Source organism: Garra rufa, chromosome 21 (assembly GCF_049309525.1).
Source record: "Garra rufa chromosome 21, GarRuf1.0, whole genome shotgun sequence".
Taxonomy (NCBI): Eukaryota; Metazoa; Chordata; class Actinopteri; order Cypriniformes; family Cyprinidae; genus Garra; species Garra rufa.
In genome coordinates, this window is record NC_133381.1 from 36803435 (window position 1) to 36819619 (window position 16185).

Genomic DNA, 16185 nt, shown 5'->3' on the forward strand with positions numbered 1-16185 from the left:
TTGTCGATCAGGTACAATTTAAGTTATTTTGTGAGTATCATGCAAGTATCTTTTGTAGCTTCTGAAAGGCAGTACTAAATGAAGAAAATCTGATATTTAGCCAAAATAAGAAAAACGTGCACATCTTCATTCTGTTCAAAAGTTTTCACCCCCTGCTCTTAATGCAGTGAAAAGACGGATCTCAAAATCATACAGTCATTGTTGGAAAGGGTTCAAATACACACAAATGCTGAAAAAACAAAGAATTTGTGGGGCCTAAAGGGTTTTTCTGAAGAACACCGGGCAGTTTAACTGTTCAGGACAAACAAGGACAAAAGCTTTGGATCAAAGTGTATGAAAACTTTTGAACTAAGTCATTTTTATAAATTCAACAGTTATTTTCGCTTGTGGACTATATGTAAACGTCTTTTAATTGAAATAACATGCATTTTGCATGATCCCTCTTATTTTGGTAAAATAATTAACATTTTGCAGATTCTGCAAGGTGTATGTAAACTTTTTTTTTTTAACTGTGTGTATAACGTTACATATAAGGAACTAAATAACGAAGAATTAATTTAGTGACATCTGACATCATTTTTCTTTGCCAAATGTCACTTAGTATATTAAATATGTTCATTGGCAGATATAATGGGTGAAGCTGATGCTATTGGATGTGGTCAGACTTACATAGAGTTTGTTTACTTTCCCCAGGTGCCGCGGGAAAAGAGAACAATATCCCAGCCAAAGGCTGACGTCCTGGGCTCTGATGTGGATCCCAACAAAAGGTGAAGCTCTCATCAAAGATGCAATAGTGAATGCCGTTTTTCCCATACTGAGAAGATGAGATCCTACTTTATATTATTCGGTGCTAGGCTAGGGCTACAACCAGCTCACGAATAGATACAAATAAATAAAGGAAACGGTCAACGACAACTTATTTGATTGATTCGTCGGGCTTGTTGACAAACGCGCAGGACGCACGTCAGTGACATCACTGAAAGAGAAAGTGTTAGAAGCTGTACGAAGCATAAGAACAGTTTTTAATAAATACTTTAAATATTAAGCGCATATAGTTTCATGTTGCCGCGGTGACTTGTTACGTTTAATGCTTTTAAGAGGGTTTCTCCTCAGCGGAGATATTTATATTTTTATACATATTTTGTTCTTGTTTAAAGCCAAGCTAAGATTCCCATTTCGTTAAGAATGTAAGGAAAATAAATAAATACATAGAGATTAAATACTATACTTACGCTTACAGACGCGCATGCGCGTCCACTAGAAGCGGTAAACATATCTTACTATTCGTTCCATTTAGGTTACAAAACGACAACATTTAATTGAAATCCCACATATAAAGCATGTAATTTGTATACAAACATATTTTAACATTTAGTATGAGCTGAAGCTTATTTTTTAATATATATTGCATTTATATTTCATTTTTCTCAATGCGTAGCATGACATATATTGATAGGTTTATGTATGTTTTTAAAAGCTTTGAGCATTTTTGTGAACGTGTGTTGCAGTTAACCTTGCTGAAAAAACAGAACAATAGACATCATCACAAAATGTGTAATGGTTTTACTGGTTACAATTGGACTTGTATTGGTTTTAATGGAAACTGTAATGGACCCTGTGGGTTTCTACTTGTAATTGGTCACCTTTTGTTGGTGTCTTTTTAAAACCACTAAATCCCAATGGAATATGTCCCAAAACGGACTACAGAAAGCCATTTTTAACAGTTTTAATGGTTAAAAGTTGATGGTTTGTAGTGGAAACCATTGGAATTTCTGTGATTTCAGCAGGGAAATGTATACTTTCTATATGTTTCAGTTTTTTGTAGGTCATTCAAAACTTTTTCAAACATCTTATATTGTATATTTATTTATTTACATTCACAACAGAACCATGTTGACCACTCTCCAAGAGCCATCGGGGGAGAACCGAATCCAGGTTCTGAAAGGAGTAAACATCGTTCTTCCTGGAAACCAGCACGCCCAGGACAAGAGAGGTCTTTTCCCCTCACCCGATACTACAGTGACAGTATCCATTGCTCCTGGGCCAAACTACCCAGTGAAGACTGAGGGTCCCTCACACGGATTCTCCGTCACAGTCCCCAATCCCCACTGCTCAGAACCAGACAGTCACACGGTGGTATTCGACCCTCAGCTCCCTCACAACCAGTTCAGTCCAAACACACAGCCACGCACCCCAGACTCGACCTTCCCAGAGAACTCAGATGTAAGCTCTCACACACACACGCACACATCTCAAGTCTCCCACCCTCAGACAATACTTCATTTACCTGGTGACTCTAAAGACATTGTTGTATTGAGCCCCCTCCCTATTTTTATTTGAACATGCCAAAATAGCAGCTAGCATGTCATTATGCCATTGTCTCTCTTACACAATAAAGTGCTGTATTTTCCTCTCACATAATAGCCAGGGCCTTTTCTCTCTCTCTTGCCCGCTCTCGTTCCCGCTCCCTCTCTCTCTACCTGCTTTTTTTTTAACTGGAGGGAGGATTTCCTTAGAAATGATAGTTCCACAAAAACCTTACACACACAGGGAGAGCTGTTTGTTTTTTCTTTTGCTTTAGCAATCAGCTTTCTCCCACTGACTGAATGCATGGTGGTTGTTTGTGCTAATGCCAGGCCCTCTTGCCCCTCTTTTGTCCACTACAGGTGTTTGCGTTCCCAAGGGATCTCCAGTTAGGCATGGGACCCATCCAGCAAGAGGACTATGCCACTTTTGACACAGTGTCAGGGTAAGCAAGCGCTTGCTGGCAGAAACATAAGCTTTTAAGAGAAAACATTTCAGATTCTATCAGATGAGTGTGTGCAAATAACCTGAATAGGGTTACTAGCGCATCCTCCTGACAGGCGCTCATCATAGCCTATGGGTAAATGAACGTCAGCCTAAAACAAATATAACAAGCTGCCTCTTCCGTGTAATAGCAAACATGCAAATTGTCATGGGTGTATTTGGTTTGATGGTGCAAATGTGTATTAAGTAGTGACCCCATTTTTTTTTGTGTGTGTGTGTTTGATCAACAGTAATAATTTCGAATACACATTAGAAGCCTCTAAGTCTCTCAGACAGAAATCTGGTGATGGCACAATGACGTACCTCAACAAGGGCCAGTTCTATCCCATCACTCTCAGAGAAACCGACAATGGCAAACTGTTGCACGGCCCCATCTGTAAAGTCAGGGTAAGATATATATGAAAACTATTTTTATTGTATTTTTTTTATGTTATGTTTATAGTTTAGTTGCTCTAAATTATATTTGGACACTTCAGCCACAATAAATAAAATCAAATAATAAAAGAAACGTGATCCTGGACCACAAAACAGTCATAAAGGTTTTGAAATTGACATTAATACATCATCTGAAAGTTGAATAAATAAGTTTTCCATTGATGTATGGTTTGTTAGGATAGGACAATATTTAGTTTGAGATACAAATATTTCCAAATCTGGAATCTGAGGGTGCAAAAAATCTAAATATTGCGAAAAACACCTCAAATGTAGTTCTTAGCCATGCATGTTACTAATAAAAAAATAGGTTTGGATATATTTATGGTAGGAAATTTACAAAATATCTTCATGGAACATGATCTTTACTTAACATCCAAATGATTTTTGGCATAAAAAAAATATAATTTTGATCCATACAATGTATTCTTGGCTCTTGCTACAAACGTTTTGTAGTCCAGGGTCATAACTAAAGAAATATTAATATGAATGAATGACTAAATATTTATATAATTATATAATATTCATTGTACTTTGCAGCCACTAAAAGTAATCAACCCCCAAAACACTTTAGACTTAACATTGAATGAATGGCTATGTATCATATTGTATAATATGCATCTTAGCATGTGTTTAGGAAAAGCAAAAAAACAAACAAAAGAAGTCTGTTTAATCAGACGGAAAAAAAAACAATTAATTATGTTGAACATGACAAAATGTATTTGGACACTTTATCTTTTTCAAACATTAATTGAGAATGTCTGTTGTTAACTTTCAAATCCACTAATAATTCCTTTTTGCCACTTGGTTAAAAGTAATTGCAAAAATGGCTCTGGAAAAATATATTTTCTAGCCATTTGATATTTTCTCATATAATGTGATTACATTCCTACATCTTTGTGTGTAGCTTACTGTAAGTGACTAGATACTTTCCAATGAAATTAGTGCCAAAAATATTCAGACACCAGATATCATTTTTGATATTTTTTTACTAGTGGGTGCAGAACACTATAGTTCATTTATTTAAATGAGGATAGCAAAATAAAGTAAACTGTGACCAAAAATTCTTCATACAGGGGCTACCAGTAAAACTGATTTGACACTTTGACCTGACAATGTTTTGTTACATACCTTTCTATCAAAGTTATCATTATCAAAATAAATTTGTTCTGACACAGTTTACCTCTTGAGTTCTTGTCGTATTTTCTAAATGTGTTCCATTTTCTAAACTATAGTGAATAAACTCTGATAATGTGATCAAAGTGTCTGAATAAATTTGGTTTGACTGTTTTTAAGTGTGTAAATATTTTCTGGACCTCTGGATGTACTAGTATTTCTTTGAGAGTGTGCATACTTTAATAGAAAACAGTAACACAGTGTTGTTTTTAATTTCAGAGTGTTGTGATGGTAGTGTTCGGAGAGGAGAAAACCAGAGATGACCAACTCAAGCACTGGAAATACTGGCACTCGAGACAGCACACAGCCAAGCAGAGATGCATTGATATTGGTAAGAAGCCTTTGTCTTGGGGTATCGGTACACCTTTGATCTCACTGATCCCACTCATACTTTCATGTCTCTTTGCTTTTCTGGGTCCAGTGTAGTTCAGGGTGGAGTAACGAGTACAGATAGCAAATAGGGGGGCTGCAGGTGGGGACAAGACAATAGTCAAGGGGAGAGCCATCAGTGACGTCTACAATGAACACAACAAATAAAAGATGAGCACTGTAAAGCATGAAAGGATACACAACATTATCTTGCTTTCAATGAAAGTCAACCCTTTTAAGACTTAAAGGGATAGTTCACCCAAAAATGAAAATTCTGTCAACATTTACTCATCCTCAATGTTGTTCCAAGCCTATGTGACTTTCTTTCTCCTGTTGAACACAAAAAAGATATTTTGAAAATCAAATAGTTGATGGTAGCCATTCACTTGCATAAAATGGAAAAACTGTATTATATTAGTAAAGCACAACATGTGTGAAAAACTGTTTAACTGATTTGGTTTTATCTAAAAAAGCTTATTAACATTTACTAAGACTTTCTCACGCACCCGTTCTCTTACAAAATGTGATTCTAATCTATACTCATTAATCAAGCCCCTTTTGTCTCCCACAGCGGACTACAAAGAAAGCTTCAACACCATCAGCAACATTGAGGAGATTTCATATAACGCCATTTCATTCACATGGGACATCAGTGAGGAAGCAAAGGTAAAGATTTTAGGGCACTTCTAACGTCTACAGATTTAGTTAATAAACAACATTATTTATCTTTAATTTGATTCGCCTCTTTACATCCGTTCTGTTAAAAAGCTTTAGATTCATTAAAGGAGAAGTTCACTTCCAGAACAAAAGTTTACAGTTAATTTACTCACCCCCTTGTCATCCAAGATGTTCATGTCTTTCTTTCTTCAGTCGTAAAGAAATTCTGTTTTTTGAGGCAAACATTTCAGGATTTCTCTCCATATAGTGGACTTCTATGGTGGCCCCGAGTTTGAACTGACAAAATGCAGTTTAAATGCAGATTCAAAGGGCTCTAAACAATCCCAGCCAAGAAAGAAGGGACTTATCTAGCAAAATGGTTATTTTCTAAAAAAAACATTGACAAATTATATACTTTTAATCTCATATGATCGTCTTGTCTAGCTCTGTGTGAACTCTGTGTATTCCTGTTCAAGACAGTTAGGGTATGTCAAAAAACTCCAATCTGACAAAATGCAGCTTCAAATGATCTCAGCTGAGGATTAAGGGTCTTATCTAGCTAAACGATTGATTATTTTCTAAAAAAAATTATGATTTATATACTTTTTAACCTCAAATGCTCATCTGTATTATGGGTCATGACAGTTAGGGTATGTCAAAAAACTCCCATCTCCTTTTCTCTATTTTCAAAATCATCCTACATCACTGTTTGACCTTTTTTTGTAAATGGCGTTTGATCATCTTTGCATGTTTACTTTGTAAACACTGGGTCAGTACTTCTGCAGCGATGTAGGACTATTTTGATGTTAGAGAAGAAAATACGATTGGAGTTTTTTGACATACCCTAACTGTCTTGAACAGGAGTTCACACAGAGCTAGACAAGACGATCATATGAGATTAAAAGTATATAATTTGTCAATGTTTTTTTAGAAAATAACCATTTTGCTAGATAAGTCCTTTCTTTCTTGGCTGGGATTGTTTAGAGCCCTTTGAATCTGCATTTAAACTGCATTTTGGAAGTTCAAACTCATGGACACCATAGAAGTCCACTATATGGAGAGAAATCCTGCAATGTTTTCCTGAAAAAATATAATTTCTTTACGACAGAAGAAAGAAAGACATGAACATCTCGGATGACAAGGGGGTGAGTAAAATATCAGTAAATTTTTGTTCAGGAAGTGAACTTCTCCTTTAAGAGGTTACAAGTGAATAAGAGCAAACATCTTTCAATAGAAAATGTTTCCATGTGTTAAATTTCTAGGTATGTATTTTTGGTATGCGGATAAGGGATCTTAAAATAGACGTGACCTTTTAGAAAAAGTATGACTAACATAAAGATTTACACTCAAAACAGACCCAATCCTTAACACTTTGAGTACACACACACACACACACACACACACACACACACACACACACACACACACACACACAAAAGGTTTATTCAGGCAACACAAACAATCTATGCTGTGTCCCAGGAAACTAAAGAGTTTCTCATTAAGAGAAATCCTAAGAAAGTGTGATAAAGGGGCTTTCCGAGATTAGTTTAGTTACTTGAGCTGAGTGTTGGTGTTTTCCAGTATTGACTAATACCTTCAGTTTTCTTCAGATGAACAAGCTTGACTGATATTTGTTATAATTGAGATTAGGCTCTCAGATCATTAGGACAATTTTGTGCTAAACTGATGCGTTTATGGGGAGACGCGCCCAACAATGGCATCAAGAATGAGGAAACACAGATGGGGGAGCAGTGAGCACTGACATCTAATGGAATCCTGTTTGACGAGTGTGTCGAGACTAGTCGGGTTAAACCCGTCGCAAAGTGACAAACAGATTTTAGTTCAAATCCTCTGCCTCGGTCTGGTTAGTTTTGATTTTTCAGTTGTTTTGAAGCATCTGTCTGAGCACATACGGTTGTGTATTCATGTAATTGTACTTCCAATAAGTCCCATTAAAGTAAACAATCCGAAGTTTAAAAACTGAAATGGGGTATTTAAAAGCGAGCAGTGTTGTCCTATAACCAGGATGCAGATCATAAGATAGGCCCGGTGCTGTAGGATACTCATCCGTGTGCACAGTCTCCTGTGTGCCGACTGTTTGCAGTGTTTCAGTGGGCGTGGTTTGGATTCTGTGTGCTTGTGAGAGACAGATACAGAGAAATAGACAACACTGAGAGAGCAAGGGCACGAGCCGAAGGTTTAGAAAAGGACGGTTGGAATGGGTTTGTGGCGCTCCCTAGCGGCCACCTTCAGAAATTACATGCATTGCGTGAATGCTTACCTGTGCAAATATTTGCAGAGCAGTTGAAAGTCTGTTTGTTTGTAATTCTTATTCTTACTTTGTCTAAGGCCTTTTGTTTATAATCTATTGTTACGTAAGATGCTGTACTGACAATGAATAAAGTTGAGTAAATGTTGCACTGGTTGGAATAAACAGATGCTGATCATATTGTTAGTTGTACGTATACACAGCCATTCAAATGTTTAGGGTGAGTGAGATTTTTTTTTTTTTTTTTTTAGTAAAATTAATAATTTTATTCAGTGAGGATGTATTAAATTGATAAAAAAATTACAGTAAAGACTTAAATAAATAATCTGTTTATAAAGGAATTCTGAAAAAAAAGTATCTGTACTAGCTATAAATAATTTGTAATAATAAAATATTTTTTTTCAGTGTAAATTGTCTATAAATATGACAATTTATGGGCCCTATAAAATCCGTTGTATTTTTTTCAAAATTCCATTTTTTCCATTTAAATTTTTCAGAATTTTGAAAAAAAAAGAAAAAAATGTTTGTGTGTATATATAATAAAATTATTATGTAATTTTTTCATTTTCAGTGTAATATCGATAATAATCGTCATATGTAGGGCCCTATGAAATCTGTTTTATTTTTTTTCCCCAAATTCCATTTTATTTTTGTTCAAATTCTATTTTTTTCCTGTTTTATTTTTATTATTATTTTTTAAATGTATCACTATTACTATTACTATTACGGTTATTTGTAATAATACATCCACTTTTTTCAGTCTAAATTGCCTATAAACATCTTAATATGTAGGGCTTTTGAGATTCGTTTTATTTTTTCCCAAATTCCATTTTATTTTTGTCTAATAATTTTTTCCAGCTTTAATTTTACTACTACTACTTCTAACTATAACTGTAATACATTTCTTTTATTGTTTTATTGTTTTAATTTTTCTAGACTTTTTGTTAAAAAAAAAAAGTTTAATTTAAAAAAAGATTTTTTTCTGGATTCAGTTTTTTTTTCTGTAAAAATTTTTCTGGACTCCTTTTTAATGGCTAAATTTTAATTTTAATAATCAAAAAGCATGAAAAATCATGAAACCTTTACAATTTAACATCAATTTATCAAAAGTTTAACAAAAAATAAATTTTTAGTGGCCTGTAAAAAGTTTTAATTTTTCTCGCATTCTGTTTTGTTGTTACCAAATTCTGTTCAAGCATGTCTAATTGTTTGAATGCATAAAAACAACTTAATTTCTTAAAATTGAATAAAGTGTACTGACCTACTTTTGAGTCATTCGTTTCCGTGACATTATACGGTAAATTATATTTTTATGTAGTATTTCCAGAAACATTAATATAGATGAAACAGTAATAATTGATGTTTAATATGCCAGAATTCTAATTAAACTACTTCATCATATAATAAATTCAGTTAGTTTATTGGAACAGCCCTTCCAGAGTCTAAAGAACATTATGTGCAATGTGCTATATTTCTAATCTGTTTCCAAAAGGGGGCGACATCGAACAAAGATAATGCCATCACAGTCTGGTGTCCTCAGTTCACCTCTCACAAACGTTTCACCTCGTGCATTTACAGAAATTAGCATTCATAAGTTCTAAACAAGCAGTGCTATCCACAGAGTTAATGTGAAGTTTAAGACTAAAGTAGGTCAGGCAAAAATACACTTTAAGCACTTTTTTTCTTTTTTGACAAATAAGGTGAATTTAGCTTTTATTTTGGCTTCACACATCTAAATTAATATAAGTTAAACTAATCAAATGGTGACCGAATGGCATTTAACTGCCCCCTCACTTCTCTCCTTAGATCTTCATCTCAGTGAACTGTCTGAGCACAGACTTCTCCTCTCAGAAGGGAGTGAAGGGCCTACCCCTTAACATACAGATCGACACCTACAGCTACAACAACCGCAGCAATAAGCCTATCCACCGCGCTTACTGCCAGATTAAGGTGTTCTGCGACAAGGGTGCAGAGCGCAAGATCCGTGATGAGGAGAGGAAACAGTCCCGTAGGAAGGGCAAATGCCCTGACGTCAACCCTCCTTTGGGAAACTGTAAGCACAACTTAAGTTTTTTACTTTGACATTAAGTTTTTAGTAGAAACGGGAGACTAGAGCTCCAGAGAGACTTGTTGCTCACTCTATCCTTGCCCGTTTTTCCCAGTTGGGCCAGATGTCAAGGTTCCCCTCCTGCACAAGCGCAGCGACATCACTATTTTCAAGACATTGACGGACTTTGAGACACAGCCCGTTCTGTTCATCCCTGACATCCATTTCTCTACCTTTCAGCGTCATGTGAGTACACTTTTTTTAATTTCACAATTAAAAATATTAGACATACAATACGTTTCTAAGTTTCAAATGAGCTTGGGGGTCAATAAGTGCAAAAAAAGGCTAAAAATATTATATTTGCAGCTTTCCATCATTATGAAACTCAAATGCACTGTGCTCTACAAGTATACAGCTGATACACATGTAGATTATCCAGTGTATGTTATGACACATTGCATGTGAGCACTGATGATAAGATACGAGAATGTACGATGTGAGCACAATCATATAGTTTAGGTTGATTTTGAACTCAGTAACTCTCCGGTTTCTGGGTTACTCTTGGCCGGCACTAAATCTGCAGCCTTTGCATTAGCAATCTAGAATCTTATCTGTTAGGCTTTGCTGGAGATGGTCCAGTCTGAAAAAAATTATATATATATTAGGGCCGGGACTTTAACGCGTTAATTTAGATTAATTAATTACACAAAAATAACGCGTTAATTTTTTTTAACGCATTTTAATCGCACTTAATTTTGCACCGCGGAACGTTTCTCATTGGATGAGTTTCAGCGGCGGACCGATTATACTGGAGCACCAACTAACAGAATGCGCATATCACCGCAGGACATCGAGCCTCAAGTATCACCTCAATGCTTTTACAGAAGGTCTACCTACCTATAGGGTACCTGAATTTCTGAAATGAAGGCTAGTATATTTCTGAACATCCCAGTGTTTCCCGTACCATCATCTCAGGGGGGCGCGTTTACAATGTCTCCTCCAAGAAAACACGGACTGGATCGCGGACTCCATTCATAAAAAACGAATTTACTATAGCGCGGAATGCCACGTAAATTCGTCGATTTTTGGATTGATAAATCAAAAGTTGGTCTGTCACTTAATTCAAATCGCGATATGGACTAGTGTCTGAAAACTGAAATGCAAAAAGACCGTTTTAATATGAATCCTGCACTGTTTGCCTCTGTATGTTAGAATGGCAGAGACACGTTTTTTTACACTGCACGCGTGATGCTCCCGTTAATTTTTGGCATTTGTATCTCACATGAACAGATAGACTCAATCTCCAAAGCTACTGTCAGTGTCACTTTTAACGTTTCATTTGAGAAAACTAGCATCATATCATACTTTACACACAGATACTTCACGGCAACCTGTCAAAATAAAAGTACGGTTTAACATGAAACAGAACACTATTCCTATTTAAATAGACAAAAAAACAATATATATGATAAAAAATAAATATAACAACAAGATTAACCACTTAATTGTAGAAAAAAATACTATGATTATTATTATGTATTGATTTTAACAGAAAACCTGTTTGTTTGCCAAAAATTAAAAAGGTTTATTTTTCATTTGATTAAAAATAAATAAATGTTTATGCTTTCATTTGATTATGAGAAAAATTAAAACAAGAATTTATTTTAAAAAAAAAATAGCAAAAGATTGTAAAGCCCTATTGTTCAAAATGTTAAAATAGAGAGTTTTGGATTTATTTTTTAACTGAAATAAATGTTTTCGTTATGGGAAACGCTGTATCCTATTGCTACAGTTAATGGCAATATTGCACTGGTCTGTTGGACTTGGTTGAACAAAAATAAACAATATTTTGTTGCTTCAGTTTATGTGTTCAGTCATTATTCAATGGTAACTAAAAATCCATATGAAAAAACTTACTTCTCACTGTTCTCAGGCCAAATATTTATATGCGATTAAAATGCGATTAATTTCGATTAATTAATTACAAAGCCTCTGATTAATTAGATTAATTTTTTTAATCGAGTCCCGGCCCTAATATATATATAAGAATGCTGATGCAAGATCGGGGTAATGCGGAGAAAAGTTAGAGGACACTGGTTTATGACGTTGCCCCGTTAAAATAACTTTTATTAAACACAGATGGTGTAAAATCGTGCATGTAATTGTGTTATTTCATTTCATTTACATCAAATTAAGAAAAGTCATTAAATATCAACATGATTTTTTTTCTATGTCTACCTGATGTCAAAAGTTTACATACACCTTGCAGAATCTGCAAAATGTTCATTATTTTGCCAAAATAATGTCATTTATTGTTTAGTACTGAACTGAATAAGATATTTCACATTAAAGACATTTACATATAGTCCACAAGAGAAAATAACAGTTGAACTTATAAAAATGACTCTGTTTAAAAGTTTACATACACTTGATTCTTAATACTGTGTTGTTACCTGAATCATCCACAGCTGTTTTTTTTGTTTTTGTTTAGTGATAGTTGTTCATGAGTCCCTTATTTGTCCTGAAAAGTTAGACTGATTACTGTTCTTCAGAAAAAGCCTTTCAGCATTTTTGTGTATTTGAACTCTTTTCAACAATGACTGTATGCTTTTGAGATCCATCTTTTCACAGTGAGGACAACTGAAGGACTCGTATGGAAATATTACAGAAGATTCAAACACTCACTGGTGCTTTAAAAGGAAAACAATGCATTAAGAGCCAGGGGTGAAAACTTTTGAACAGAATGAAGATGTATACATTTTTCTTCTTTTGCCTAAATATATGTATTTTTTTCATTTAGTACTGCCCTTCAAAAGCTACAGAAGATACTTGCATGTTTCTCAGAAGACAAAATAAGTTAAATTAAATTTAACCCTGATCTTCAATTTTCCTAAATTTTTACCCCCGGCACTTAATGCGTCATTGTTTCCTTCTGAAGCATCAGTGAGTGTTTGAACCTTCTGTAATAGTTACACGAGTCTCTCAGTTGTCCTCAGTGGTAAAAGATGCATCTCAAAACCAAACAGTCATTGTTGGAAAGGGTTCAAACACAAAAATAATGAAAAAACTAAAAATTTGTGGGACCTGAAAGATTTTCCTGAAGAACAGTGGGCTGTTCAGATTGAACAACTATCACTAAACAAAAAAACATCTTTCAGGATCCTTCAGGTAACAACTATTTGAAATCTAATTCAGGTCAGCACTAAATAAAATATAACATGCATTTTGTATGATCCCTCTTATTTTAGTAAAATAATTAACATTTTGCAGATTCTGCAAGGTGTATGTAAACTTTTGACTTCGACTGTATATAATGCACTTGAAAGTGTTAAAAATCTGTTTAAGATTATGATTTGTGGTCTTTTAAAAGTATTAATTATCTAATTATGTCAGTGCCACTGTGACGAGGCCTGCTAGCAGAATCATTTCAGCCTCCATTTTATCGTCCGCATATGTACGCAAAAGCATATTGACATCATCATTTTAGTGCTTTTTATTGCCCGTGTGAGTGCAAACTGCTGAAACATTTCACAGAAACAGCAGATTGCCGTTGGGTCACGGTGACCAGAATGATGCAGCCAGTGAAAGGAATATAATCATTTCTCGCGGTTATGAAATCTGCCGTTTATGGCATGGGATTGGCTGTTATCAGAGGTTTCTTGGCAAGGGATCACATCTTAAGCCCACGCGCAGTTTCTTAACAAATCAAAACATGCATAATTTACTCCAGTCATAAACTTCACTGGTACCCATAATGTTCTTAGACCTGTATTTTAGTTTCTTGCTAGAACCCTTCTTTTAATTTCACCGTCCACCTTTGACTTAAAAACCTGGTCACCCATACGGCTCAAATCACATGACGCACAGGAGAGCAAATGTTAGACAGTGTCCTTAAACATGACCTTTGATCATCAGTAGTTGTGTGACATTGAAACCCAGAGTATACCTACAGCCAAAAATAAACCCTATTTACTCTTCACTCAAATCACACACAAAAAGAACAAGAAATGCGAACTTTGCCATACTTTTCTAGTGTCACACAAACCAAGCAAGTCCAGAGCTGTGGAAAGATGATGTGATTTTATACAGTGATTCAAATGTTCTTGCTATCGTTCTGAATGGTCAGCTTTAAGCTCTGGAGGTCTTTTGAGGTGAGTTTATATTGCAGTATGCAGGACCGAGAGCAAAAAATAGAAAAAGAAAAAAAGTTGGTCTCAATTTACAAGTGCATCATTAATCATCCGAAGTAGGGTAAATGTGTTAGCATGTGTTAATGGTTTAACCCAGGGGTCTTCAACAAGGGGGGTTGCGGTCGTCCTGCAGGAGATCTGGAAATGATTGTTTTGTCTCAAACAGATTTTTGTGGCAAGTTCAGCTGAATGTTCAATTCTCCTCCTACATTAAAAATACATCAAGTAAAATTAAAATGTAATGACTTTTCAATGTGAGCTTACATAAATGTTCTGTACTCAATATGCTCACAGAGGCTGCATGTATTTAATTAAAAAAATGCAGAAAAAATATTATTACAATTTTAAACAGCTGTTTTCTTTATATAAACACTGCTGTTCAAAAGTTTGGCATCAGTAAGATTTTTAATGTTTTTTGAAATAATCGTATGCTCATCAAGGCTGCATTTACTTGATCAAAAATACAAAACAAAATCAAGTAATATTGTGAAATATTATTACAGTTTAAAATAATAGTTTTCTATTTTAATATATTTTAAAATACAATTTATTCCTGTGATGCAAAGCTGAATTTTCAGCATCATTACTCCAGTCTTCAGTGTCACATGATCCTTCAGAAATCATTCTCATATGCTGATTTATTATCAGTGTTGGAAACAGATGTGTTTATTAATATTTTTTGGAACCTGTGATACTTTTTCCAGGATTCTTTGATGAATAAAAAGTTAAAAAGAACAGCATTTATTCAAAAAAACTTTTTTAAGGTTTTGCTATCACCTTTTATCAGTTTAAAGAATCCTGAAAAGGTTCTAACTGAATACATAGCAGCACAACTGTTTTCAACACTGATAAAAAAAAAATTAGCATATTAGAATGATTTCTAAACAATCACGTGACACTGAAAATTCATCTTTGCATCACAGAAATAAATTAAATTCAAAATATATTCACATAGAAAACAGCTGTTTTACATTTGAAATAATATTTCACAATATTTTCTGGATTTTTGATCAAATAAATGCAGCCTTGATGAGCATAAGAAACATCTTTAAAAACAAATAATAACAAATATTATTTCATAGTTGTAAATATATAATAATAATAATATATTAAATATTAGTTAAAAATAATAATATAATAATAATAAAGTAAAAAATATGGTAATATTAAATATTATTTAGTAGTTGTAAAATATAATAAATAAAAAATATTGTTTTTAATGTATAATATTTAATAGTTGTACAAATATAATAAGAATAATATATATTAATAGTTAAATATTATAATAATCTGTATTATTTAATGGCTATAAAAATATAACTATAAATATATAGTTTTTAATTTATAATAAATATTATTTAATAGTTAAAATATAATAAAATATAACAAAACAAAATATAATAATTAAATTAAAAAAATTAGCATATTAGAATGATTTCTAAAGGATCATGTGGCACTTAAAATTCATCTTTGCATCACAGAAATAAATTAAATTTTAAAATATATTCACATAGAAAACAGCTATTTTACATTTGAAATAATATTTCACAATATTACATTTTTTTCTGGATTTTTGATCAAATAAATGCAGCCTTGGTGAGCATAAGAAACGTCTTTAAAAAAACATTCAAAATCCCAAACTTTTGAACAGCAGTTAATCCAGTTACTCATTATTATTATTCCTATTTTTATCAATGTTGAAAACTGCTTAATATTTTTATGGAAACTGAGATATATATATAATTTTTTTTTTTTTAATTCTTTATAGAAAGTTCTAAAGAGCAGCATTTATTTAACTTTTTTTTTTTTTGTAAAAATGTTAAATACATTTTTAAAATCTGAAAAAAGTCTTTCCTATCACTTTTCATCACTTTAGTGTATTATATGGTAATGTTTTTATAGAACAAATTTACATTTACATTTTAAAAACAACATTTAATTTTACACAGTATATAACTGAGGCTCTGTCTCTCTGTGCATTTTACTGTAAAGGATTTGGGAGGTCAAAACCCCTTTTACAATGTCTCCTTATTCTGAAATATTAAAGGTATTTCTTAATAAATGTTTTTTTTTTTATCTTCTCTTAATTGTTTTTGTGTCTTTTCTCATTACAGCCTTTCTCTCCGGAGGACTCAGAGGAGGGGTGAGTTTCAGTTCTTTACCTTCTTTGTGCTCATTTATGTAAGCAATGCTTGTTCAAGACAAGGCCGGGTTGAAAATATGCATTACTAGAGCAA

General features: G+C 33.6%; 2 protein-coding genes across 2 annotated transcripts in view; both read left to right on the forward strand.

Annotated features, from left to right (window-relative positions):
• The window catches only part of cgref1 (cell growth regulator with EF-hand domain 1), a 314634-nt gene that overhangs the window by 158868 nt on the left and 139581 nt on the right, over positions 1–16185 (forward strand). The window lies entirely within an intron of this gene.
• Positions 1–16185, forward strand: part of LOC141295846 (grainyhead-like protein 1 homolog) — a 29090-nt gene that overhangs the window by 2606 nt on the left and 10299 nt on the right. The window contains exons 3-11 of the mRNA XM_073827126.1: positions 694–767; positions 1887–2223; positions 2667–2749; positions 3039–3195; positions 4636–4747; positions 5357–5451; positions 9518–9764; positions 9874–10004; positions 16063–16091. Of these exons, the coding sequence (XP_073683227.1) occupies positions 694–767; positions 1887–2223; positions 2667–2749; positions 3039–3195; positions 4636–4747; positions 5357–5451; positions 9518–9764; positions 9874–10004; positions 16063–16091 (1265 nt within the window). The remainder of the gene's footprint in view (positions 1–693; positions 768–1886; positions 2224–2666; positions 2750–3038; positions 3196–4635; positions 4748–5356; positions 5452–9517; positions 9765–9873; positions 10005–16062; positions 16092–16185) is intronic.